Source organism: Equus przewalskii, chromosome 2 (genome assembly GCF_037783145.1).
Source record: "Equus przewalskii isolate Varuska chromosome 2, EquPr2, whole genome shotgun sequence".
Classification (NCBI taxonomy): domain Eukaryota; kingdom Metazoa; phylum Chordata; class Mammalia; order Perissodactyla; family Equidae; genus Equus; species Equus przewalskii.
Window position 1 is genome coordinate 8,495,908 of NC_091832.1, and position 26,789 is coordinate 8,522,696.

Genomic DNA, 26,789 nt, shown 5'->3' on the forward strand with positions numbered 1-26,789 from the left:
TAGCTTTTTGTTTTTAAATAACAGTTTCTTTTTTTAATTGAGGGATAATTGACATATTATATTAGTTTCAGGTGTACAACTTAATTATTCATATTTTTATCTATTATGAAATGATCACTACAATAAATCCAGTTAACATCTATCACCATAGATAGTTACGGATTTTCTTTCTTGTGATGAGAACTTTTAAGATCTACTTTCTTGGCAACTTTCAAGTATGCAATACAGTATTATTAACTATAGTTTCCATGCTATACATTCCATCCCCACGACTTATTTATTTTATAAGTGGAAGTTTGTACCTTTTGATTCCCTTCACCCATTTAACCAACCCCCACCTTCTGCCTCTGGCAGCCACCTGTCTGTTCTCTGTATCTATGAGCTTGCTTTTTTTTCTTTGGGATTCCACATATAAGTGAGATCATATGGTATTTGTCTTTCTCTATCTGACTTATTTCACTTAGCATGATGCCTTCAGGGTCCATCCATGTTGTTGCAAATGGCAAGATTTCATTCTTTGTTATGGCTGAATGCTATTCCATTTATATATATACACCACATTTTCTTTATCCACTCATCCATCGATGGACACTTAGATTGTTTCCATATCTTGCCTATTATAAAAAATGCTGCAATGAACATGAAGGTGCATATATCTTTTCGAGTTAGTGTTTTCATTTTCTTCAGATAAATACCCAGAAGTGGAATTGCTTGATCATATGGTAGTTCTATTTTTAATTATTTGAGGAAACTCCATACTGTTTTCCATAGTGGCTACACCAATTTACACATTTTCCTTTTAAAAATAAATTATCCTATATGCTTTTGCTAGAAAAATGCTTCCTTAAACTCTTTTTCATAAAGCTCTTAAATGCATATGTATATATTTGATTATACTAATTTAGCAGTTGTAAAGGGTTGACCATGAGGAAAAGATGAACTAGAATAACTATGTAAAGTGCAAAGAATACAACCTATGGGATCTATTCACTGCATATATTCCAGGTGTAATTGAGACAAAGAATATACACGTTGTAGTCTTGAACTAGTTTATTCATGCAAAGCAATAGAAAGATTCACCTTTGCAACCAACCCAGAGTGTTTGTGAACATCTCTTATTTGGGAAGGAGGTGAAACCTTCTATCCAGCTTTTAAATCCAAATACCAATTTAAGTGTATAGCTGTAGCTATCTAATTACTGTTTACTTGGAGGCTGAACTAGAGAATTTCACTTTGAAAGTCTAGACCAGCCAACTATGGAGAACAATCCTTCATATGCTTAAGAGCCCTTTCATATTTGCTTCTCAAAATGACAGCCTTCTGTCAAGAAAGGAACTGTCTAACAAATAGCTGCCCACTCACTCCCCCCACCCTATTCCACTTTGGAAGAACCACCCATTCCCCATTATGATCTTTCTTTTTAACCACTGAAACAGTTTAGCTGGTAAAATGCTTGCTCTGCATTTCAGTGCAACAAAAGTTCTTTCAATGCCTGCCATGTGCCAAGCTGTACTGGGTGATGTGGTTTCTGGCCTAAGAGAGCTTGCCGCTTATCTCTAAAAACAAAACCTCAGTACATGAAGCAATTAAAGAACAGTAAGTTTCAAAACAACGAGACATAGTCCACATACGAGTGGAATGGAAAGAAGTTAGTTCAGAAGGTTGAGAGATGAGAGTAGGCTAGAGGAGTCTGAAGAGAGATGTGGTTTGAATTAGGTCCTGGGTAACTGGAAGTCCTTGCCTGAGAGTACCTCATGCTCATGAATTTGAATCCTAGCTCTGCCACTTAACAGCTGTATAACCTTGAGAAAAATCTCTTAATCTCTTTGTGCCTCAGTTTCCTCAATTAGTAGTTACTTGATAGGATTAAATCCGTTGATACATGTAAAGTGCCTAAATTGGTAGCTGGCATCTAGTAAGTACTTAGGAAATATTTTCTGTATTATTATATAAACTGAGTTTGGAAGAATAAATAGGAAGTAATCATTTGGATTAAAGAGGAAATATATTGAAAAAATGTGGAAATATACCAGCTTGGATATGTGAAATGGCTTGGGACATGTGGGAAATGAGAAGCATTTCAGTAAGGCAAGAAGGAGGTGTTGGTACAGGGAAGGGAGGAGAGAGGAGGTTGAGAATGTGCATTAGGGCCACTTCTTGAAAGCACTTCACTGCTCTGCTATAGAGTTTGAACTGTAAAGTGTGGACAGTGAGTATTCAACACTTCTTTTAAGTAGGAAATTGACATGGTTAGATTGTAATTTAGGAAACCAGTGTGGATAGCTAGGCTATTTGCTTATCACTTTGTTCATATCTTTATGATGGTACTTACGTTGTTGTATTATTATGTTTTGTTTTCTTTTTAAGGTACAGTGCTTTTCAAAGTGTGGTCCACTGAGCACACATTTGTTACAAACACAGATTTTTGAGCTTCCATGCTAGACCTACTCAATCAGAATCTCTGCTCATGGGCCAGAGAATCTGTATTTTCACAAGTTTCCTATCTTAAAACTTGAGAACCTGTGGTTTAGCAAAAAGAGCATAGGCTTCAGAAGCAGATAGACCTAAGAATAAAACTTGGTTCAGTCCCTTACGAGCTACACGCCACGGGCAAATTATGTAGCTAACTCAAGTCTCAGTTCCCCCGTATGTCAAGTGAAATAATAATACTTGCCCCACTGCAGTATTTTAGGGATGAAGAGAAACAGCATATGTAAAATAACTAACCAATAATAGACCCTCATCTATATTGCCTTCCTTTCCAAGCTTATACATCTATCTCCCACAACTGGTGAGAGAAGGAAACTATGTCTTACTCATCTTATTGTTTCTAGTTCCTAATACAAAGCCTAACACATAGTAGATGTGCATAAATGTTTTATAAATGTGTAAATGAATGAGTGAGTCTTATGGGTGGGGACTAGAAGTTGGAAGACCTATTAAGAGACTAATGCCATAGTTTAAGCAAGAGCCAACAGGGGTCTGAACTGAGGCATCATGCTTGAAAAATGTGCAAGTTTCATCCTAGGTTACCAGGCAGATATGTAGCTTCTCTCTGGACTGGTTTAGCCTTAACATAAACTCTCACAAGTTAGCCCACTTCCTCTAAAGCAGACACTGAGACGGCAGTCCATCGTTTGAAATCCTGCCACTAAAGAAATTAGTAAACCAGTCTTAAATCCAGCTTTTCAGCTCACTCCCACATACCACTTCTATCCAGATGAAAAAGAATCTTTTCTAAACATCTCCACCGGAAATTCCAGAGACTTACATTCTAGCAAAGCAAGACAGTCTCAGTTAGGACTTGGAATTACTTGCTACTTGTGAATTCATCTCTCTGTTTTCATAGTCCTACAAAGGACTATCTTGAAATTTCTCTGTTTAAAACTTTTGATAACTGGAGTTTAAAAAACAGTCAGTCTAATATTTAGGCTCAGTCTTTCAGGTATGTTACCTGAAAGAATGTTGAGTGTCAGGTTTGCCATAATCCTTATTTCACTATTTTTGAGCACTAGCAGCTCATTAATGATTTTACAGCAAATCCGTTTAACAAATATAAAGTTATAATTCAGACGTCTGTGGAGCCAAATGCTCCTTCTTTGTTCAATTCTTAAGGATCTACAAAGTACCAGGCACTGTTGGGACTAGGAATATAGAGATAAACAAGAAAAAGTCTCTTCAATTTATTTAGGGCCTGAAGAGAGAAAGAGGCATGTAAATAGATGATGACAACTCTACAGGACAATACAAGGCTGGCTGTACATATCCATTCCTTACCATCTTGCTCTTCTCTATGGAGAGTCCATTGGTAATGAAATAAAGTAAACGTGTTAGTTTTTCCTATTCAGTTATTCAGCAAGTGGAAACAGTTTATTCCTGGGAAAATCATTCCATGACTATCCCCTACATTGATTCAAGGATTATATTTGCAATGTTTGAAAGAAAGAAAATTTAGAGGAGGAGAAACACAATAAGCATGTAGTTGAAGAGGAGTGAAATGGCAGAAAGAGCTCTAGATGAGGTCCCATGTGGCCTGCGTTCTAACAAGCTGTGTGACCCTGGGAAAATCACTTAAACTTTCTGAGTCTCAGTTTCCTCATCTCTAAATGGGGATAAAAGTCACTTCCTAGCCAACCTAATTATTGTGAGTATCACATGTGAAAGTGCTTTGTAAACTTTGAAATATAAAACTTTAAAGGATTAAAAGTCTTAGACAAAAATATAGATGGAGGATATTCATTAATACTTCCTCCATTTTCCTTTGCAAATACTTAGTTAATGATAGCTTTCATTAACAAGGAAATGAGAGCTTTTTGCAGAATGGAAACCACAGTGATAAATTAGGCCTTGGGCCAAGGAATTCATTTTTATCACAGAATGGATGTGGCCTTCTAAGTCATTCCTGATTCCATTAACAAAATGATAATTCCTTTCAGTCTGGAACCATAGTACATTTCAGAGCACTGTCCCACCATGTGTTCCTCTGTTTAATCCTCACAGCCTGGGTCACCCAAAAGTAGAGCAAACTTAGGGGCTTTTCCTGGGCCTTCATACTAAAGAGCCCCCCTCCTCTGTCAGCCCCTACAACCTGCAATTTAGAATGTGGTTACCTAAAGACAAACTAAGCTCTTATGGAATAAGCAGAGTAGGTTCACCAAGTAAAAAGACAGACAGGAAAAATAGAGAGAGATACCTTTTTAAAATTTAATATTGCAGAAGAATCAAAATAGTCATGAGAAAAATCAGAATTTTGTTAGACTTCTGAAACTTATTTTATAGTTTAGTATTGCTTGTCTTCTAAATTACATATGGTGCATAATCTGTGCGTAGGAGCTCTGATGTTCTTGTTTTTGGCCCTGGGACACCTATTAGAGCCCTGGTACATAGAGAGTGACTTGGATGGGGTATAGCAGTCAGCCAGGGAACAGTGGGAAGATGCTTCAGAGACCTGAGGCTCATGATCATACCATTTACCTATAGTAAAATGATGCTATCAATGAACAGTAATTTGCTCCAGGTCCTCTCCCGGGCAGTCCCTAGAAGAAATTCAGAGAAATTAACTGTTTGGCCTGAAGTTACACATCTAGTTATTAGAAGGAAGAGGATTAGTATTATTAGAATGATGATGATGATGATGATGATAATTATTAGGTATAGTAATTTATCAAATTTATCTTTTATCAAATGCCCACTTCAGTCCCAGATACTGCGCTAGGTGATATGTATTTATCATTTCATTTCATCTTTCCAATAATCTAGCAAGGAGGTATTTTTCAAAATTGATCAGTGTTGAAAGAGGTCAAGGAGCTTGCTCAAGGACACAGAAATTAAATAGCAGACCTAGAATTCAAGTCTGTCTGTGTTGAAAGCCCATGACCTTTTCCCTGTACTGTTCTGCCATCAGGATGGAACGAGGACTAGAGTTCAAGTTGTTTGGCTGGAAGATGAATGTCCTGACTGCAGTATACCATGGAGCACTTCACTACGAGGCAGCACTTCATTTGAAGGCCAATTTAACACATCTTTTCAAGCAGTGCCCTCATCATTTATACTTCAAGTGCAGAAAAATAAAAATATTCCTCTCTCTTTTTCCACTTTAGAGAGCTTTGCTGTTGCTTAGTTCTTGGCTATGTAGCTATCAAGACAGCAGCTCATGTGACTCCTCTCTGTAATTTTGACATTTGGCATTTTGGGGGGAAAAATTCACATAACATAAAATTAACCTTTTTAAGATGTACAATGCAGTGGCATTTTGTAAATTTACATAACATAAAGTTAACCTTTTTAAGGTGTACAATGCAGTGGCATTTTATACATTCACAATGTTATGCAACCATTACCTCTACCTAGTTCCTAAACATTTTCATCACCCCCATACCCATTAAACAGTCACTTCCCCAACCCCTTCTGACCCCTACCAGCCCCTGGCAACCACTGTTCCACTTTCCGTCCCTATGGATTTGCCTCTTCTAGATATTTCATACGAATGGAATCATACAATATATGACTTTTGTATCTGGCTTCTTTCATTTAGGTCCCTTCACATTGTAGCATATATCAGTACTTCATTCATTTTTATGGCTGAATAATATTCCATTGTGTGGATATACCATTTTATTTATCCATTCATCTGTTGATGGACATTTGGATTGTTTCTACCTTTTGGCTATTGTGAATAATGATGCAATGAACATTTGTATCCAAATATCTGTTTGAGTCCCTGTTTTCAATTCTTTTGGGTATATACCTAGAAGTAGATTGCTGAGTCATGTGGTAATTCTGTTTAATTTTTTCAGGAACCACCAAACTGTTTTCACAGTGTCTGGACTATTTACATTCCTACCAGCAATGTACAAGGGTTCTAATATCTTCATATCTTTGCCAATACTTGTTATTCTCTCTCTCTACTCTTTTTTTTAAATTAAATAATAGCCATCCTAGTGGATGTGTTTTGATTTGCATTTCCCTGATGACTGATGACATCGAACATATTTTTATGTGCTTGCTGGCCATTTTTATATCTTCTTTGGAGAAATGTCTAATTCTGATACTTTAAAAATATGACATACTGTTTAAATATGTTGTTCTGTAAACAAGATTATCAAAATATCCCATGGCCTGAGAAATTTTCAAAAATAAGGTCTTAGGGGGCCAGCCCTGTGGCCAAGTGGTTAAAGTTCCTCATGCTCTGCTTCGGCAGCCTGTTCGGATCCTGGGCGCAAACCTACTCCACTCATCAGCCATGCTGTGGGGGCCTCCCACATGCAAAATAAAGGAAGAATGGCACAGATGTTAGCTCAGGGCTAATCTTCCTCAAGCAAAAAAAGAGGAAGACTGCCAACGGATGTTAGCTCAGTGCAAATCTTCCTCACCAAAAAAATAAATAAGATCTTAAATATGTGAACTCCAGTTCTATCCCAATTACACCATAAGGTGAGATTCAAAAAAAAAAAAAAGGCTTCACCTCCTAAACACTAAAGAAGAAGTGGAGGCAGATTCTTACATCTTTCTGGTGCCTAATGAATTAGTCTGCTTACAAATAATTTAATTACTAAAATCTCTGCAACCACTGATCTTTCTGTCTATATAGATTTGTTTGCGTTTTCTCAAATTTTATGAAAAATTGAATCAGACAGTTTATACTCTTTAGTCTGGCTTCTTTCACTCAGCATAATTATTTTGAGATTCATCCATGTTGTTGCATGTATCAATAATTCATTCCTTTTAATTACTGAGTAGTATTCCACTATATGGATATACAGCAATTTTACAATTTGTTTTTGGTTTTAGTAATATTTTTTAATAGAAGTGGAATTTGCATAACACACCGTTAATTATTATAATGTCTATCATTCAGTGGCATTTGGTGTCTTCACAATGTTGTGCAGCCACCATCTAGCAATATTGACACTGCTACCTTTAAGAATAATTTAATTTATATTTAAAAATTTTGCATAAATGCCTTTTTTAAAACAACTTTAAAAAGGCACAGCAAAACAGGTCAAAATACGCTATATTTTTCTTTCTGATTAGCTCACTCACACACACAAGAATGCTTGAACATTCAGCTATACTAAAATGCAATATTCAAACAGATCCAGTGCTTCATTCATTGTTAGCCTCCTGGAACCTAAAACCGGCTGCCAACATACAGGACAAACGTACAAATGTAGTCTCCAGTAGCCACTGAGCAATATCACAGCTATAACATTTCCACATGCAAGGTAATTGCCTGAGCTTAGTACCTGTCAGTCACTGAAATAAACACTGCAAATTTTACTTGTCTCACTCTAAATACTGATGTGCCTTTTAAGTCTCCAGTGGAAAGACTGTCAATCTGCACTTTGATTCAACCCTGTATGTGACCACTGTCGTCATCATAATCACTTTCATTTAGTAAAATCAAGTGGTCAAAGCTAAGAATGAGTAGTCTCATTTCTCACTAAATTGTTTCTTCTGTTTCTTGTTTTCACTGTTTTGAAAATGAAGCTGGGCAGTCTCATTTAATCTTACATTCCGGTGCTGTCTTCTTGGGTCTTGAGAGGAACCCACTTTGTGTTGGTTGCCTTCAGTAACTGACCCTAAGCCACTCAGTTCTGAGCACACCTCTTCTTTTGAGTCTCTGACTGAGATTTAGTCTCCATCAGAGATCGCAGTTCTCCAGACCTAGTCGTGATTGCTTTAAAATTGATGTAAAAACCACCGACAAATAGCTTACCATTCTCATCCTCCGAAATCCTATGAAGGAGAAATGTCACATTATGACAGAGGTTCCAGTAGCTGTCTGCTCTGAACAAGGAATGGTTTGACGAAAGCCCCTACTCCTGCTTTCAATAGTGTTGGGTTTTTGGGTTTTTTAATCTATTCAGCTGTTGACAGACATTTGGATTGTTTATTTCTAGTTTGGGGCTATTACAAATAAACCTGCTATGAACATTTGTATACAAGTTTTTCTATGGGCAGATGCTCTCATTTGTCTTAGGTAACTACCTAGGACTAGAATGACTAAATCATATGGTAGGTATATGTTTCATTTAAGAAACCGCCAAAGTGTTTTCCAGAGCGGTTGTACCATTTTCCATTCCTACCGGCAGTGTATGAGAGATGTGGAGCTAGTGGCTCCACATCTTTGTCAGTGCTTGGTATGGTTAGTCTTTTTTAATTTTAGACATTCTAATTGGTATATAATGGCGCCTCATTGTGGTTTTAATTTGTGTTTTCCTAATGACTAATGAGATTAAGCATCTTTTTATGTGCTTGCTATCCAATATGTCTTTTTTGGTGAAGTATCTACAAATCTTTTGCCCATTTTTTAAATTGGCTTCTTTGTTATTTTTGCATTTTAAGAGTTCTTTATATATTCTAGACACAAGTCCTTTATTTTATAAGTAATTTGCAAAGATTTTTCTCCCAGTTTGTGGCTTAGTTTTCATTAGCATTTTCAATTGTCTTTAGGAGAGCAGATGGTGTTAATTTTGATGAAGTCCAATTTAGATATTTTTTTATCTGTCATGCTTTTGGGTCATATCTCAGAAGTATTGGCTATTGGCTAACCCAAGATCACTGTTTTCTCTTATGTTTCTTCCAAAAGTATTACACTTTTAGATTATGTACTTAGGTCTATGATCCGTTTGAGTTAAATTTTATGTAAATATGAACTATGGATTGAAGTTCTTTTCCTTGGGGAGTAGAGGGAGATATGGATATCAAGTAGTTCTGGCACTATTTGTTGAAAAGACTATCCCTTTTCCACTGAATTGCCTTTGCATCTTTGTCAGAAGTCAGTTGATCATATGTGCATAGGTCTATCTCTGGACTCCATTCTGTTCCGTTGTTCTTTTGTCTATCTTTACACCAATACCACACACAATTACTTTGGCTTCATAATAGATCTTGAGATCAAGTAGTGTAAGTCCTCTAATGTTCTTCTTTTCATAGCTGTTTTGGCTATTTTATAATTGATTGATTTCTACAAAAAATACTACTGGTATTTTTATTAGAATTGCATTGAATCTGTACATCATTTGGAGTGAACTGACATATAAAATACTGACTTTTCTAATCCATGAAAATAATATGTATCTTCATTTAGTTAGGTCTTCTTTAATTTCTCTCAGCAATGTTTTATAATTTTCAGTGTACCATTTTTTTGTCAAATTTATTCCTAAGTATTTCATATATTTTATGCTGTTATAAGTAGTATTTTAAAAATTATAAGTTCTGATAATTTGTTGCTAGTTTTTAGAATTACAGTTGCTTGTTGTATATCAATTTTAGATCCTGCAACCTTATCAAAATCACTTATTAGTTCTAATAGCTTTTTGGTTGAATCTGTAGAATTTTCCACATCTCTAATCATTTTATCTGTGAGTAAAGAGAGTTTTTCTTCTTCCTTTTCATTCTGGATACCTTTTATGTATTTTTCTTGCCTTATATTTGATGTGACTCATCATACAGTCATCTCAATGGATGCCAAAAAAGCATTAGACAAAAGCTAAGCCATTCCTGATAGAAACTTTCAGTAAAATAGGAATAGAGTAGAACATGAAAAAGGACATCTATAAAAAACCTACAAGCTAATATTTTATTTACTGGTGAAAGACTGAATGTTTTCCTGCTAAGATGAGGAAAAAGGCAGGAATGTCTGTTCACATCACTTCTCTTCACCATTGAAGTGGAGATTCCAGCCAGTCTGTTAAGCAGTAACTCTCCATTCCCCCTCCCTTCAGCCTCTGTAATCTCTAATCCACTTTCCATCTCTATGAATCTGCCTATTCTAGGTACCTCATATAAGTGGAAACATACAGTATTTGTCCTTTTGTGTCTTACTTCTTTTACTTAGCAGAATGTCTTTAAGGTTTATCCATGTTATAGTATGTATCAGAACTTCGTTCCTTTTTATGGCGGAATAATATTCCATTGTATGTATATGCCACATTTTGTGTATTCATTCATCTGTTGATGGAGACTTGGGTAGTTTCCACCTTGTAGCTATTGTGAATAATGCTACTATGAACATGTACTTATTGGCCATTTATATATCTTCTTTAGAGAAATGTCTGTTGAAATCCTTTGTCCATTTTTTAATTAGATTGCTTGTTTTGTTGTTGTTGAGTTTGAGTTGTTGAGTAGGAATTCTAGATATTAAACTCTTAACAGATACATGATTTGCAAATATTGTCTTCCATTCTGTGGGTTGTCTTCACTCTGTTGATCGTGTCCTTTGATGTGCAAAAGTTTTTAATTTTGATGAAGCCTCACTTATCTGTTTTTTCTTTTTTAATGCCTGTGCTTTCAGTGTCATACTGAAGAAATCATTGACTAATCTAGAGTTATGAAGATTTTTGCCTATATTTCCTTCTAAGAGTTTTATATTTTAACTCTTAATTTTAGGGTTTTGATCCATTTTGAGTTGATTTTTTTATGTATATGGTATAGAGTGAGGGTCCACCTTCATTATTTTGCATCTGGGTATCCAGCTTTCCCAGCACTATTTGTTGAAAAAACTGTTCTTTCTCCATTGAATGGTCTTGACACCTTTATTGAAAATCAATTACCATATTTGTGAGAGTTTATTTCTGGACTCTATTCTGTTGCGTCAGTCATGATGTCTGTCCTTGTGCCAGTACCACAATATTTTGATTACTCTAACTTTGTAGTAAGTTTTGGAATCAGGAAATGTGAATCCTCCAACTTTGTTCTCCTTTTTCAAGATTGTTCTGGCTATTTGGGATCCCTTGAGTTTCCATATGAATTTTAGAATGGGTTTTTCTATTTCTGCAAAACTTCCACTGGGATACACTCAACTGTTTCTTAAAGAGATTTAAATAGTAAGAAAAAAGATTTATTAATTTACCCACAAAGCTCCCGTCTCCAGTTCTCTTCGGTTCTTTGTGTAAACCCAGGTTTCTATCTGGTATTATTTTCCTTCCACCTGAAGGACTTCCTTTAAGTTTTACTGTAGTACACATGCTGGTAATTAATTCTTTCAGCTTTTGTATATCTGAAAAAGTCTTTATTTCACCTTGAAAGATACTTTTACTGGGTATAGAATTCTAGGTTGACAAGTATTTTTTTCTGTCAGTGCTTTAAATGTTGTTCCACTGTCTTCTCACTTATACTGTTTCTGATGAGAAGTCTGCTGTCATTCTTACTTTGTGCCCTTGTACATATTTTGTCTTTTCTTCTCTCTGACTGCTTTTGAGATTTTTCTTTTTATTATTAATATACAATTTGGCTATGATGTGCCTTGGTGTAGCTTTCTTCATGTTTCTTTCACTGGTGTTCATTTAGATTCTTGGATCTGTGGCTTTATAGTTTTCATCAAATTCTAAAAGATTTTGGCCATTACTTCTTTGATTTTTTAGTTTTTTTATTGTGGTCTAAATAGTTTATAACACTGTGAAATTTCAGTTGTACATTAATATTTTGTCAAACACCATATAAATGTGCCCCTGCACCCCTTGTGCCCACCCTCCCTCCTCCTTCCCCCTGGTAACCACTAATCTGTTCTCTTTGTCCATAAATTTGTTCATATTCCACATATGAGTGAAATCATATGTTGTTTGTCTTTCTCTCTCTCTGGCTTATTTCACTTAACATGATGCCCTCAAGGTCCATCCATGTGGTTGCAAATGGGACAATTATGTCTTTTTTTATGGCTGAGTAGTATTCCATTATACACACACACACACACACACACACACACACATACACACATACCACATCTTCTTTATCCACTCATCAGTCATTGGGCACTTGGGTTGCTTCCACATCTTAGCTATTGTGAATAATGCTGCAGTGAGCATAGGGGTGCATAAGTCTCTTTGGATCATTGATTTCAAGTTCTTTGGATAAATACCCAGTAGTGGCATAGCTGGGTCATATGGTAATTCTATTTTTAATTTTTGGGGAAGTCTCCATACTGTTTTCCAAAGTGGCTGCACCAGTTTGCATTCCCACCAGCAATGGATGAGGGTTCCCTTTTCTTCACAACCTCTCCAACGTTTATTATTCTTTGTCTTGGTGATTATAGCCATTCTACTGGGCATAAGATGATATCTAAATGTAGTTTTGATTTGCATCTCCCTGATGATTAGTGATGTTGAGCATCTTTTCATGTACCTATTGGCCAACTATATATCTTCTTTGGAAAAATGTTCATATCCTCTGCCCACTTTTTGATTGGGTTATTTTTTTGTAGTTTAGTTATGTGAGCTCTTTATATATTATGGAGCTTAACCGCTTATCAGATATATGATTTGCAGATATTTTCTCCCAGTTGGTGGGTTGTTTTTTCGTTTTGATCTTGGTTTCCTTTGCATTCCAGAAGCTCTTTAGTCTGATGAAGTCTCAGTTGTTTATTTTTTCTTTTGTTTCCCTTGTCTTAGTGGACATCCTATTTGTAAAGATCCTTTCAAGGCTGATGTCAAAGAGTATACTGCCTATATTTTCTTCCAGAAGTTTTATGGTTTCAGGTCTTGTCATCAAGTCTTAGATCCATTTTGAGTCTATTTTTGTGTATGGAGAAAGATAATGATCTACTTTCATTCTTTCGCATGTGGCTGTCCAGTTTTCCCAACACCATTTATTGAAGAAGCTTTCCTTTCTCCATTGTATGTTCTTGGCTCCTTTGTCAAAGATTAGCTGTCCATTGATGTGTGGTTTTATTTCAATTCTGTTCCATTGATTTGTGTGACTGTTTTTGTATGCTGTTTTGATTACCATAGCTTTGTCATATGTTTTGAAGTCAGGGATTGCGATGCTACCAGCTTTGTTCTTGTTTCTCAGGACTGCTTTGGCAATTCAGGGTCTTTTTTTTGCCCCAAATAATTTTAAGATTCTTTGTTCTAAATTTTCTATGAAGAATGTCATTGGGATTCTGATTGGGAGTGCATTGAATCTGTAGATTGCTTTGGTAGTATGGCCATTTTAACTATGTTTATTTTTCCAGTACATGTACATGGAATATCTTTCCATTTCTTTATGTCATTATTGATTTCTTTTAGTAGTGTCTTACAGTTTTCCTTGTATAGCTCTTTTACCTCCTTGATTAAATTTATTCCTAGATATTTTATTCTTTTTGTTGTGATTGTAAATGGGGTTTTATTCTTGAGTTCTTGTTCTGTTAGTTCAGTATTAGAGTATAGAAATGCCACTTATTTTTGTACATTGACTTTGTGTCCTGCAACTTTGCTGTAGTTGTTGATTATTTCTAATAGTTTTCCAATGGACTCTTTAGGGTTTTCTATATATAAAATCATGTCATCTGCAAAGAGCAAGAGTTTCATTTCTTCCATGCCTGTCTGGATTCCTTTTATTTCTTTTTCCTGCCTAATTGCTCTGGTCAAAACCTCTAGTACTACATTGAATAAGAGTGGTGAGAGTGGGCACCCTTGTCTTGTTCCTATTCTCAGCAGAATGGCTTTCAGTTTTTCCCCATTGGGTATGATGTTGGCTGTGGGTTTGTCATATATGTCCTTTATATGTTGAGGTATTTTCCTCCTATACCCATTTTATTGAGTGTTTTTATCATGAACAGATATTGGATCTTGTCAAATGCTTTCTCTGCATCTATGAAGATTATCATGTGGTTTTTCTTCCGCTTTTTCTTAATATGGTGTATCACATTGACTGATTTGTGGATGTTGAGCCATCCCTGTGTCCCTGATATAAATCCCACTTGATCATGATGTATGATCTTTTCAATGTATTGTTGTATTTGGTTTGCCAATATTTTGTTGAGGATTTTTGCGTTTTGTTCATCAGCAATATTGGCCTGTAACTTTCCTTCTTTGTGTTGTCCTTGTCTGGTTTTGAGATAAGGGTGATGTTGGCCTTGTAGAATGTATTAGGAATATTTCTGTCTTCATCAATTTTTTGGAATAGTTTGAGAAGAATAGGTAATGAATTGTCTGTGAATGTTTGGTAGAATTCTCCCAAGAAGCTGTCTGGTCCTGGACTTTTATTTTGGGGGAGGTTTTTTTATTACTGTTTCAATCTGTTTACTTGTGATTGGTCTATTCTGATTCTCTGTTTCTTCTTGATTCAGTTTTGGAAGGTTGTAAGAGGCTAAGAATTTATCCATTTCTTCTAGCTTGTCCAGTTTGTTGGCATATAGTTTTTCATAATATTCTCTTATAGCCTTTTGTATTTCTGTGGTATCCATTGTAATTTCTCCTCTTTCATTTCTAATTTTCTTTATTTGACCCTTCTCTCTTTTTTTTTTTTTTTGTGAGTCTGGCTAAGAGTTTGTCGATTTTCTTTATTCTCTCAAAGAACCAGCTCCTTGTTTCATTAATCCTCTTTACAGTCTTTTTTGTTTCATTTATTTTTGCTCTAATTTTTATTATTTCCCTCCTGTTGAGTTTGGACTTTGTCTTCTTTTTCTAATTCTGTTAGGCGTAGTTTAAGATTGTTTATTTGAGCTTTTTCTTGTTGTTAATGTGGGCCTGTATTGCTATAAATTTCCTCTTAGGAGCACTTTTGCTGCATCCTATAAGAGTTGCTAGGCTGTGTTTTCATTCTCATTTGTCTCCAAAATTTTCTGATTTTTCCCTTTATTTCTTCAACAACCTGTTGCTTGTTCTGTAGCATGTTGTTTAGTCTCCACATTTTTGTTCCTTTTCCAGTTTTTTTCTTGTAATTGATTTCTAGTTTCATGGCTTTATGGTTGGAAAAGATAGTGGATATGATTTCAATCTTCTTAAATTTGTTGAGGTTTGCCTTGTTTCCCAATATGTGGTCTATCCTCGAGAATGTTCCATGTGTGCTTGAGAAGAATGTATATTCTGCTGTTTTGGGGTGGAATGCTCCATGTATATATCTTTTAAGTTCATCTGGTCTAGTGTTTCGTTTAAGTCCACTATCTCCTTGTTGACTTTTTGTCTGGATGATCTATCCATTGATGTAAGTGGGGTGTTGAGGTCCCCTACTATTACTGTGTTGTTCTTGTTGATATCTCCTTTTAGGTGTGTGAATAGTTGCTTTATGTACTTTGGTGCTCCTGTGTTGGGTACATACATGTTTATAAGTGTTATATCTTCTTGGTGGAGAGTCCCTTTTATCATTACATACTGCCCCTCTATATCTCTCTTTACCAGTTTTATCTTGAAGTCAACTTTGTCTGATATAAGTATGGCAACACCTTCTTTCTTTTGTTTGCCCTTAGCTTGGAGTATTGTATTCCATCCTTTCATTCTGAGCCCATGTTGTCTCTAGAGTTGAGATGTGTTTCCTGGAGGCAGCATATTGTTGGGCCTTGTTCTTTAATCCATCCTGCCACTCTGTGTCTTTTAATTGGAGAATTCAGTCCATTTACATTTAGAGTGATTATTGATATATGAGGGTTTAATACTGCCGTCTTATTGCACGTTTCCCAGTTCTTCTGCATTTCCTTTGTTTCTCATCCCATGTATTTCGGACTAGCAATTTGATTAGGTAATTTTCTCTGTTGGTTTTCTTCGTTTTCTCCTTGTTTATCATAAATGTCTCTGTTCTAATTATTTGTTTAGTGGTTACCCTTAGGTTCATGTAAAAAATCTCATAGTTGAATAAGTCCATTTTCTGATAGCCTCTTATTTCCTTAGACTATACTGATTCCATCCCTATCCTCTTCCCCTTCTAAGTTATTTGTGTCAAAGCGTTTTACATCTTGTGGTGTGAGTTTGTGGTTAAAATGATGAGATCTTTTTTTTTTTTTTTTTTTTTTTGGTGTTTTCCTTTTCTTTATCCTTGATGTTAAAGGTAAGTGTTTACCCACCTGATCTGATAGAGAGCTGCCGTTTTCTGATTATTGCCTGCCTGTTCATCTCCTTGCTCAGGGCTTTGTAGCCTTTTTCCTTTTTTTTTTTTTTTTATTTTCAGGTATGAGGGCCTTCTTGAGGATTTCTTGTAGCTGTGGTCGTGTGGCAACAAACTCCCTTAGCTTTTGCTTACCTGGGAAAGTTTTTATTTCTCTGTCATATCTGAAGGAGATTTTCACTGGATGGAGTATTCTTGGCTGAAAGTTTTTTGTCTTTCAGGATTTTGAATATATCGTTCCACTCCCTCCTAGCCTGTAAGATTTCTGCTGAGAAATCCACTGAAAGCCTGACAGGAGTTCCTTTGTAAGTTATTTTCTTCTGCCTTACTGCCCTTAGTATATTTTCTTTGTCCTTGACTTTTGCCAGCTTCACTGCTATATACCTTGCAGTGGGTCTTTTCACATTGACAAAGTTAGGAGATCTGGAGGCTTCTTTCACATGGGTTTCCAGCTCCCTCCCCAGGTTTTGGAAGTTCTCATCTATTATTTCTTTGAACAAGCTTTCTGCTCCATTCTCCTTCTCTTCCCCCTATAGAATACCTATAATCCTTATGTTGCATTTCCTGATTGAGTCAGATATTTCTCTGAGAGCTTCTTTTCTTTTTAGTCTTAGTTCTCTCCTCTCCTCCCTCTGAAACATTTCTCTAGTACTGTCCTATAATTGGCTGATTCTCCCCTCCATATTGTCAGCTTTGTTGTTTAGGGAGTCCAGATTTTTCTTTATTTCATCCATGTGGGTTTTCATCTCCAACAATTCTGATTGGTTCTTTACGGTTTCAGTCTTCTTTGTGAAGAAGCTCCTTAATTCATTAATTTGTCTTTCTGTGTTTTCTTGTAACTCGTTGAATTCTTGTTTTTTTTTATTTTGAGGAAGATTAGCCCTGAGCTAACCTCTACCACCAATCTTCCTCTTTTTGCCAAGGAAGACTGGCCCTGAGCTAACATCCTCTTCTTTATATGTGGGAGGCCTGCCACAGCATTTCTTCAGCTTGGTTTCTGGGTACTTGTCACTTTCCTTCTGGTCTTGAGCTTTACTATACCTACTCATACTGCTTCATGGAGTAGATTTTTGCTTCCTCATGGTGCTCGTATCTGCTCACAGCTGTCAAATACTGCCACAGGATGGGGATCAGGTGCTGTGTATTCTGGGTCCAGCATAAGCATGGGCTCCCAAGCTCCAGCCACTGACTGATTTTCTCTCTGAGCGACTGATCGATGGCCAATCTAGAGCACTAGGCATGGGGGGCGGGGCGGGACTACTATCCTTCCCCAGCACTTCTCCCAGCTCCTGCTTGTCTCTCTGTACCGAGCTCTGGGTGATTTCAGGACTGTGTGCTTTCCCTTTACCCACCACCGCTGCCAAGCTCTCTGCACCATGCTCTGGACAGTTCTGGGGCTGGAATACCGGGCGGAGGCACGGCACCTCTCTCACCTGCACACTTCCCCTCCACGGCTGCCACACTCTTTGTGCCAGGCTCCAGATGATTCTCGGGCTGAAATACTGTGCACTTTCCCCTCCACGGCTGCTACACTCTCCATGCCATGCTCTGGACAACTCTGGGGCTGTGCGCTTTCTCCACCACCACCAAGCTCTCTGCACCTTGCTCCAGACAATCCTGGGGCTGCACACTTCCTGTCACCGCAGCCCATCTCTCTCCACAGAGCTCCTGCAGATCAGCTTCTACTTCCTCCTGAGGATCCAACCCTTCCACTGCCTTCAGGCATATGACTGCTTGGGTCTCCCAGATGTCTTTTGTGATGTGTATGTGTCCTCTGTTGTTGTATGAATGTTCTTTTGGTTGTATCTTAGAGGGGAGAGTCCAAGAGAAGAGTTCCCTCCACCATGATGCTGACATCATCTCTTGGCCATTACTTCTTAAAATAAGTTTTCTCCCCCTCTTCCCCTACACCCTATTTTCAGGCTCCAAATACCCTTATATTAGACTGCCAAAAGTTATCTCATAGATAACTTTTCCAACTTCCTACCTTGCTGGGGTCCAAAATAAAATCTTCTGGTTCCAATTGGGCCTCTAGCTTACCAAGATGGGTAATCTACCTTGTCAGCTCTGATTTTCACTTTCCCTTTTATTTCTGGGACCTAGGAATTTCTCTTTCTTTCTTTTCTTCCTTTCTTTCTTTCTTCCTCACATGCTGAATAATACTTTTTAACATTTTTTCTATGTTTTATCTACTGTTTATATTGAAAGAATTTCAAATTATCTTGGTCCATACCTCTTTAGGGATAGATACCAGGGCTATTTCCCTGTTTACAAGGTCCTGCTTATTAGACCAAAGAGCAGGGTGTACATTCAAACCTGAGCATTCAGAACAAATAAATACCATTTGTATGTATGTATGTTTATATTTGTGTATGCATTTGGTTAGGTACTTGAAACAAGCCTAACTGCTATAGCCTGCTTCAACTTGACATTCAGAATTTTGCATTAGTCTTTTGGGAATTAACTGATAATTACTAATTTTAAACACCACTGAGATGTAACAAGCTACACTTAAATTCCATTTCAGGTTAACTTTCTCATTTAGGAACCATTTGACAGCTCATAAAATGTTTTCATTATTTTTAATGGACATTATTTTTAAGGAGTGGTGGTAAAATCTGACTCAGTGGCTACTGTCTCAAAGATAGAGAACTATACTGAGTCACTTAGTGTGCCACAGTGGGTTCATAGGTTTGAATTTTAAGTCATTGTAATACTCAGAATAGGAAATATACATAAATAAAAATTACTAGTCTGAGGAATACTTAGAGGCTCCAGAATTTCAGGTATATAACTGTTGGGCAGTGACCATTCCAAACAGTCATCTAACAAATATGTATCGAATGCTTGCCATATGGAAGATAGTACCCTAGATGCTATAGGACATACAGAGTCCTTTCCTTCTGGGAGCTTACAGCTCAGGTAGGGAGCAGTGAGACAAATACACAAATGAGTGTAGCACAAAGCATTATGAGAGCAATGACAAGTTTGCTACAGATGAAAGGTTCCAGTAGAGGCTATCACTTAGTTCTGAGCAATCCAGCTTCTCACTGTGGGGTAAGAAGGAGTTTTTTCATACCAAGTAGCCCAAGCCGGAGGCCTGGCAGCATCTGAGACCTATTCCTGAACCTGATCACCCAGCTGTTCCACGTCCACACAGTAAACACTTATTTCTAGTCACTTTATTTTATGTGTCCTCTCAGATTTAGCAAAGGGAACCTCCACAAGGACAGCGTTTGTAGGACACAGGAGAAGTTCAAGAGGCACATCTGTAGGTTATGAGAGCAAATTTATGCATGATATATTAATCACACCATCTAAAATATCCTTAAAAATATAATCATATAGAATAATATGGGAAAAAGGCCTAAGCAGTGTTCTCTAAAATCCGAAAATTGGAGATGACTGTGAACAGGACAGTTGGAGAGGCCAGTATAAAATCTACAAGACAAAAAAGAAGAAATGATAGTCATTCTCAAGCAACTGCCAGACACACAGAAAGCTATGAGCATGGTGAAGTTTAGGAAAATTCATCGTGAGTGACATGCCTAAGCCAGCCCTTCTACTTGTGACGGTCAGGGAGAGCTGCAGGCAAGGGAAAGAACGTTGGACTGTGGTGGAGAAGAGAGAGGAAGCTTTCAAGACACCTGGATTCAAGTCTAAACTTTGCCACTGACTTAATGGGTAGTCTTGTGTCAGTCATTTACCCCCATAGGATTTCAGTTTCTTCACCTGTATAATGGCTTTTTTGGACATGTTGGTCTCTTATATTTCTAAAAGTATTTGAAAAGCTGGTAGGATTTTGAGTGAGAGAGCTGATGGAGCAGAAAGTCTTCAGGTGGAAAGAGTGACGTTATTTAAAGAACAAAAGGAAAATCTTGTAGAACTTCAACACTGAACTCTTGACAGTAAATCAGTAGACTCCATAAAATAATGATGAAGGGGATCCAAGCATGATTGTGTATGTCTTCCCCTTTTAAACTGCGGCCTGCCTCTGGACCCCCAGTGCTAGCATGATGCCTACTATAAAATGGGTGCTTCATGAATATTTGTGAGAGGAAAGGGAGGGAGGAGAAATGGAAAGGAGAGAATAGGGGAGGGAAGAAAGCAAGTTAGCTGGTTCAGGAAGTCCTCTCACAACAGGTGCCACATCTTGTGGCAGGGATCCCTGTATTTAATGGCCTTTCATATCTGCCACAGTCTGTTTTAAAACAGGGCTGTTTATTTAGAATGCTTTTATTATAAACTATGTTTGTGCTCAAAGGGCTTCCAGCTGTGATAGCTTTTAGAAGGTCCCTTTGTTGTGTGTACATAGTGTCATAAAAGGTCATTTCTGCCCAGCCAGTCAATTTCACTGACTCAGATGGGGCTGCTTTGTGGATGAGCTATATCTTTTTCTTCCTTAATTTTTACTGCAAATAATAAACATTTTATGCCTGGAAAGACAGTTCATTTATTCAACAGATGATTATTCAAGACCTCCCAAAAGCTAGGCATTGTGTGAAACACTTGGAATACAGAGGTGTATAATATAAACAAGGTCCGGGTGCAGGCCCAGTGGCACAGTGGTTGGGTTCATGCACTCTGCTTCGGCGGCCTGGGGTTTGCTGGTTCAGATCCTGGGCATGGACCTACACACCACTCATCAAGCCATGCTGAGGCAGCATCCCATTTAGAAGAACTGGAAAGACATACAACTAGGATATACAACTATGTACCGGGGCTTCAGGCAGGAAAAAAAATGAGAGAGGAAGATTGGCAACAGATGTTAGCTCAGGGCCAATCTTCCTCACCAAAAAGAGTGCTGCAAATTAAAGAGAGAGAGAGAGAGAGAGAGACAAGGTCCCTGCCTTTACAGTGCTTATAGTGTCATGGGGAAATCTCAGTTCAATAAGTAATTGTATGATAATTAATTAATGCAATTGTGATAAATGTTTTAAAAGGAAAGTCCAGAATGTTACGAGAAAAACCTAAACTAATTAGGAGGAATTGGCCCAAGAAAGTAAGATAAAAATTAAAATTTTAAACATCTTAAATATTTCCCCATTTGAAATATAAAAAGATAAGATTACTCCTATAGGTTGTTGATTACATTAGGCATATCTAAATTTGGCAAAAGAGACTTGTCCACAGAGGCATAGAATCCTTAGAAATTCAATCTTTTAATTTAATAAATGACTGAAAAGGGAGAGATTATTTACCCAAGAACACACAGCTTGCTCGTGGCAGGCTAGGACTTGAACACAGGTCTGCTAATCCTCCCATTACCTCTCCTCAGTGAATTAAAAATCAAAGACATTATATATCAAATATAGAGCAGTCATGACCAAATGAACTATTAAGTTATTCTGTATAAACTTGTATATTGAGTGGGAGAAGGAGTTTACAGAGTAATGAATTAGGCAAATACAAATATAAACAGAAATACACAAACTATGTCTTATCAAGCTGATTGTATCTGGTCATAGAAAAACTGTAATTTATAGACCAAAGTGGGAAATACGCAGTCAGAATTAGTGAAAATAAATTTAAAGGAATATGCTTGTATTTCTTTAAGATACAAATACTAATGGTTAAGTACAAGTCTCCAAGTAGAAGTTTATAAAACCCATTTTTATTCATGTGTAATATTATATGACATGTAAGTTATTATGACTGCTTTGCAGCTTGAGCGGTTTATAGGTTAGGTTAAACATTGTTCCTGGTATTTTGTTCTAACATATAATTTCCCTAGCGTACCCTTTCATCATAGATAGTATAGCAGTTAGCTTCAGGCCAGGAACATCTGATTCTTCCTAATTTTTTATTTGAAAGATTGGGAATCAGTGAAATGTTACTGTTCATATAAGAGATTATGGAATTAGTTGAATCACTGAAACTAAAAAGAGTGTGAGGCTTCAGGGAGAAGGCCAGTCTTCAATAGGTATCAGAGAGAGCACCCACGACTGTGCCTCAGCCTCGAGTGAACATAGGTTGAATTGGGAAGACAAAAAGTTAGAAAGTATTAAGTTAAACCATATGAAATTTCCATTTTTATATGTCCAAACGGTGCAATATTGGTGACTTTATATGATTCAGCCTGTTACACAAAATGACCAGAAAGGGAACCTGTACTCTAATGTCAACAAGTCTGGGTATTTATTAAATATAAGTACATGTGTATTGGCCATCATCCAGAATTTAACAAATGAGAAATTGTAGTCGTTGAATTAACTTTTAATCTCATATGAAATCACAATTTAAATGTAGGCAGATGGCATAATCATTTCAGAGGCTAAAAATATTCTAAAAGATCTTTCAATTGCTAAGTTAGCCACACTTCTTGAGTATGAATGTTATTTGATAACCAAGCTTTAGTGGTGTGGTGGGGACTGAAGTTAACCAGGGTATTTTGCTGTCACCCTCTTTCTGCGCTGACCAGGGGATTACTTCCTGGTCCTTTACTCTCTCAGTTCTTAGTCCCAGTGCTGAATCTCCAAGTTTACCTTTAAAAAAATCAGGAGAAAAGGGCAAGGGAACTAATCATTGTGAAAATGCACTAAGTATCAGGTGCTTTGCTAGACAGTTTATATATTATTGTGTTTAATTCTCACAACAACATAATGAGACAAATATTTCTTTTTTACACTTGGAGAAACCGAGACCTAGAGAGGTTAAATAACTTGCCCAAGGTCACACAGTTTGTAAGTGGTAAAGCTAGGCTTCAAACATCCTTATTTTCACTATATACCATGCTACTCATCTTATTGTTTATTTGTATTCTTATACACTTTAAAAGTGCTTTGTTTATTTTTTTTTATTTATTGTTTGCTGAGTAAGATTCACCCTGAGTTAACATCTGTGCCAATCTTCCTCTATTTTGTATGTGGGTCACCACCTCAACATGGCCGCCAACAAGTGGTGTAGGTCCATGCCCAGGAATCAAACCCGGGCCACCAAAGCAGAGCGTGCCGAACTTGACCACTAGGCTATGGGGCCAGGCCCAAAGAAGTACCTTGTTTAATTACAATAAATTCACACAGGAGTAAGACAAGGGGATTATCACTGTTTTTTTTCTCTTTAAAAAAAACTAATACAGAAAAATGCATTTGAATCTTTTCCTTTCTTTTAAGGACGAACGTGAAGCCAGAGAAAATGTAAAGAGAGAGCAAGATGAGGCCTATCGCCTTTCACTTGAGGCTGACAGAGCAAAGGTAGGTTTGGTCGAGGGACTTCTGAGATAAATAACTCAATCTTAAATAGTCTTTCATTATTTAAGTGCCAGCCCTTTTATCACTGTGATCCCCAAGAATATTGGGTTTGCAATGGAGAAAGCTAGATTCACTTAACAGAAAGAATATAATTCTACCCCGGTTCTTAAAGCATGGTTCATTTTGACAAGATAAAGTTTTTCAAGAATAATGAAAACTGAAAACAAAAATGGGCCACTAGTATCTATTTTATGTTTTTTAGTCAGTCTATGATAAAACCGAGCAATTTTTAAAAACCTCTTCAGGTGATGCTAATGTGCAGTCAGGGTTGAGAACCACTGGTTTATATAATGTTTCTTGAACACCTGCTTCTGTACTGGGCATTGAAGGAGGGGAAAATGAATAAGCCACAGTTTCTGCCCTGAAAAGAAGGCTCACAGGGGCTGACCCCGTGGCAGAGTGGTTAAGTTCACGCACTCTGCTTTGGCGGCCCAGGGTTCTGCCAGTTTGGATCCTGGATGTGGACGTAGCACCGCTCATCAAGGCATGCTGAGGCGGCGTCCCACATGCCACAACCAGAGGCATTTGCAACTAAAATATACAACTATCTACAGGGTAGGGGGTGCTCTGGGGAGAAGAAGGAGGGGAAATAAAGGAAGATTGGCAACAGATGTTAGCTCAGGTGCCTATCTTTAGGGGAAAAAAAGAAAGCTCACAATGTGGTGTAGAGTAGATTAAGTTAAGAACAGACAGCTGTAAGTAACACTTAGGCAAGGATCCTAAATGTCTAAGGAAAGCACTGAGTTCTATGAAGAGAGTGAACAGGAGTTTCATTGGGAAGTTTTCTAGCTTTTTGGAGAGCCAAGAAGTAGGAATGTGAACTGGCTAGAGAATAAGTGGTAGGGGAGAAGAAATAAAATATATTAGCAGCAACGGGCCAGAAAGCATGAGCGCATGACAGAGGTGATATGAATACAGCTGAATATTTAAGTAAAGGGGAGGTAGCAGAAAAGACCAGAAAGGAAGACCAGAGAAAGATTCTGAAGGATATTGAATGCCACACTACCCAGAGCTACCCAGGTGTTTGAATAGGAACCCAACATGATTAGGAGCTATGCTTTGTCGTTCCTTTTGTTTTCATTCTTGTTCCAGAGAGGGACTTCCATTACCAGCGTGTATCTCTGCGCCATGCTAGGAATGAGGTCTTTTTTTTAAGTAAACCAGTGTTTATTGAGTGCTGGCTCTCTTTCTCTTTTATTGACAGAGAGAAGCTCATGAGAGAGAGATGGCAGAACAGTTTCGTTTGGAGCAGATTCGCAAAGAACAAGAAGAGGAACGTGAGGTAGAGTATACCTTTTAGAAAAGTTATTCGAAAGCTAGGTTTATCTCCACTGCATTTGATACTGAGGCTGTTACTATTTCTTACAACTTACTTCTTTCCACTTTTCCCAGACTCATTTTAGTACAGAAGACCTAAGCTTCCTTAAAAGAATCATTCCTGATATGTTGTACGGGACTCTTAGAAAACTTGACCTTGTACTGTATTCATGGCTTTCCATTCCTTTTGGTTCCTTTCCCCTTTTCTTGCCTGACACATACTTCCATCCTTCCTGGATAGTGTCTCAACCCAAGGAAGCATACACTGTATTTTCTGCCCTTGTCCCAGGCTTCACTTTACCCACCAAAAGACCCTGTGAGTTACTTCTGCAACATCTTGCACTAGGCCTCTAAACATGAGAAATCCATTATAGAGATTTACCTAAAGTACAATGAGAACAAAGAGAAGGGGTGTCAAATGACTTCCTAGGATGGGTTTGCAAAATAGGACTTTTAGAATTTTTTTCTAGGCATGGGATTTATAGCAAGATTCACTTATAAAAAGAGGAGGCCATCTAACAAGGCATGAAGAGGCCTGGAGGGCCCTAAGTTGAGCTGAGGAAAACTCCGTTAGTCATCGTTCTTGGTCAGAGGATGCCACCTCATACTTATTCAACAGATGTTTTTTGAACAAGAATGGCGCTGAGCACTGAAACAAAGGATAATAAAACATTTTCTGCCTACAAGAAGAGATTACATCCTGTAGGGAAGATACAACATGTCTACCAGTAACAGCAAATCAAGGAAAAACACGCTAAATGACATAGGAGAAGTCAAAGCAAAATACTTAGGGAGTTCGGGAGCAAAGTACAAATCTTTTACAGCTTTGAGAATCAGATGACACTGTAGAAGTGATATTTGAACCAGGTCTTGAAAGATGTGTAATATTTCACTGTTTGCAAATCAAAGTTTATTCATGTTCAGACACTTATTGAGTGCCTGTCACACATGTACAAGATACTATGCCTGACAAATCGTAGTCTCTGTATGCTGAGGACTCTCAATAATGGAATGTAGAAAATATTTTGTTGCCCATCTTCTGTGTCTCAGGTACTCTGCTCGCTGCTTTATATATGCTTCCTCACTGACCGCTGAAACAAGCTACAGGGTTAGAGATTTCTCTTTACAGGTGAGGAAAAACTCATTGAGAAGTCACACATAGAAATGGGAACAGGTGCCAGCCCCGTGGTTGAGTGGTTAAGTTCGCGTGCTCCGCTGTGGCGGCCCAGGGTTTCGCCAGTTCAAATCCTGGGTGCGGACTTGGCACCACTCATCAGGCCATGCTGAGGCGGCGTTCCACATGCCACAACTAGAAGGACCCACAACTAAGAATATATAACTATATACCGGGGACTTTGGGGAGAAAAAGTAAAACATTTAAAAATCTCAAAAAAAGAAATGGGAACAGCTGAGATTCTCACCTAGGTCTTTATGACAATAAAGCTCATGCTCTTTCACTTCATTCCAGTACAAGGCCATATATTATTGTATGTGTCTATAGAATTCATGTATGCAGAGTTTCACAAAAGTTTAGATAAGAAAGAGATTTGTCACTATGCTTTTAGGCTATTTCAAGAAATATAGTGTAAAAATTTAGGACTCTCACTCTTTCATGCTCTCTCTCACACAAGCTCGCTCTCTCTGTTAATAGTCTATCTTCAGCCGTATACCTGCTAAATGTCAAGTGTAGACAATGAACTGCATGTTCTGGAACTAGAACTTGGTAGCATATGTACTTTCTTCTGATGATTTACCTTATTTGCCCTGAGCTAAAATTTTCTCTCTTTCCAAATGTAGAAAAAGCCTATCCTCTCATATAAGACCCCATCAACGTCCTTTAGCATAGCTCCATATATATATTCCAGCTTTACACATGGGAGAGAATGGGGCACAAGGGGAGGGAGGACAACTCGTATTTTG

General features: G+C 37.5%; 1 protein-coding gene and 1 long non-coding RNA gene across 8 annotated transcripts in view; one reads left to right on the forward strand and one right to left on the reverse strand.

Annotated features, from left to right (window-relative positions):
• FAF1 (Fas associated factor 1) overlaps positions 1–26,789 on the forward strand; it is a 473,410-nt gene that overhangs the window by 400,559 nt on the left and 46,062 nt on the right. For 5 of the 7 annotated variants that reach the window (XM_070609689.1, XM_070609693.1, XM_070609688.1 and 2 more), the window contains 2 exons: positions 23,415–23,495; positions 24,757–24,834. In XM_070609689.1, the coding sequence (XP_070465790.1) occupies positions 23,415–23,495; positions 24,757–24,834 (159 nt within the window). Of the gene's footprint in view, positions 1–5,404; positions 6,441–23,414; positions 23,496–24,756; positions 24,835–26,789 lie in introns of those variants that run through there. The other 2 variants (XM_070609691.1, XM_070609690.1) reach the window with 1 other exon arrangement.
• LOC139081901 (uncharacterized) overlaps positions 19,638–26,789 on the reverse strand; it is a 29,077-nt gene continuing 21,925 nt past the window's right edge. Inside the window, exon 3 of the long non-coding RNA XR_011537373.1 lies at positions 19,638–19,743. This is a non-coding gene — a long non-coding RNA (uncharacterized lncRNA). The remainder of the gene's footprint in view (positions 19,744–26,789) is intronic.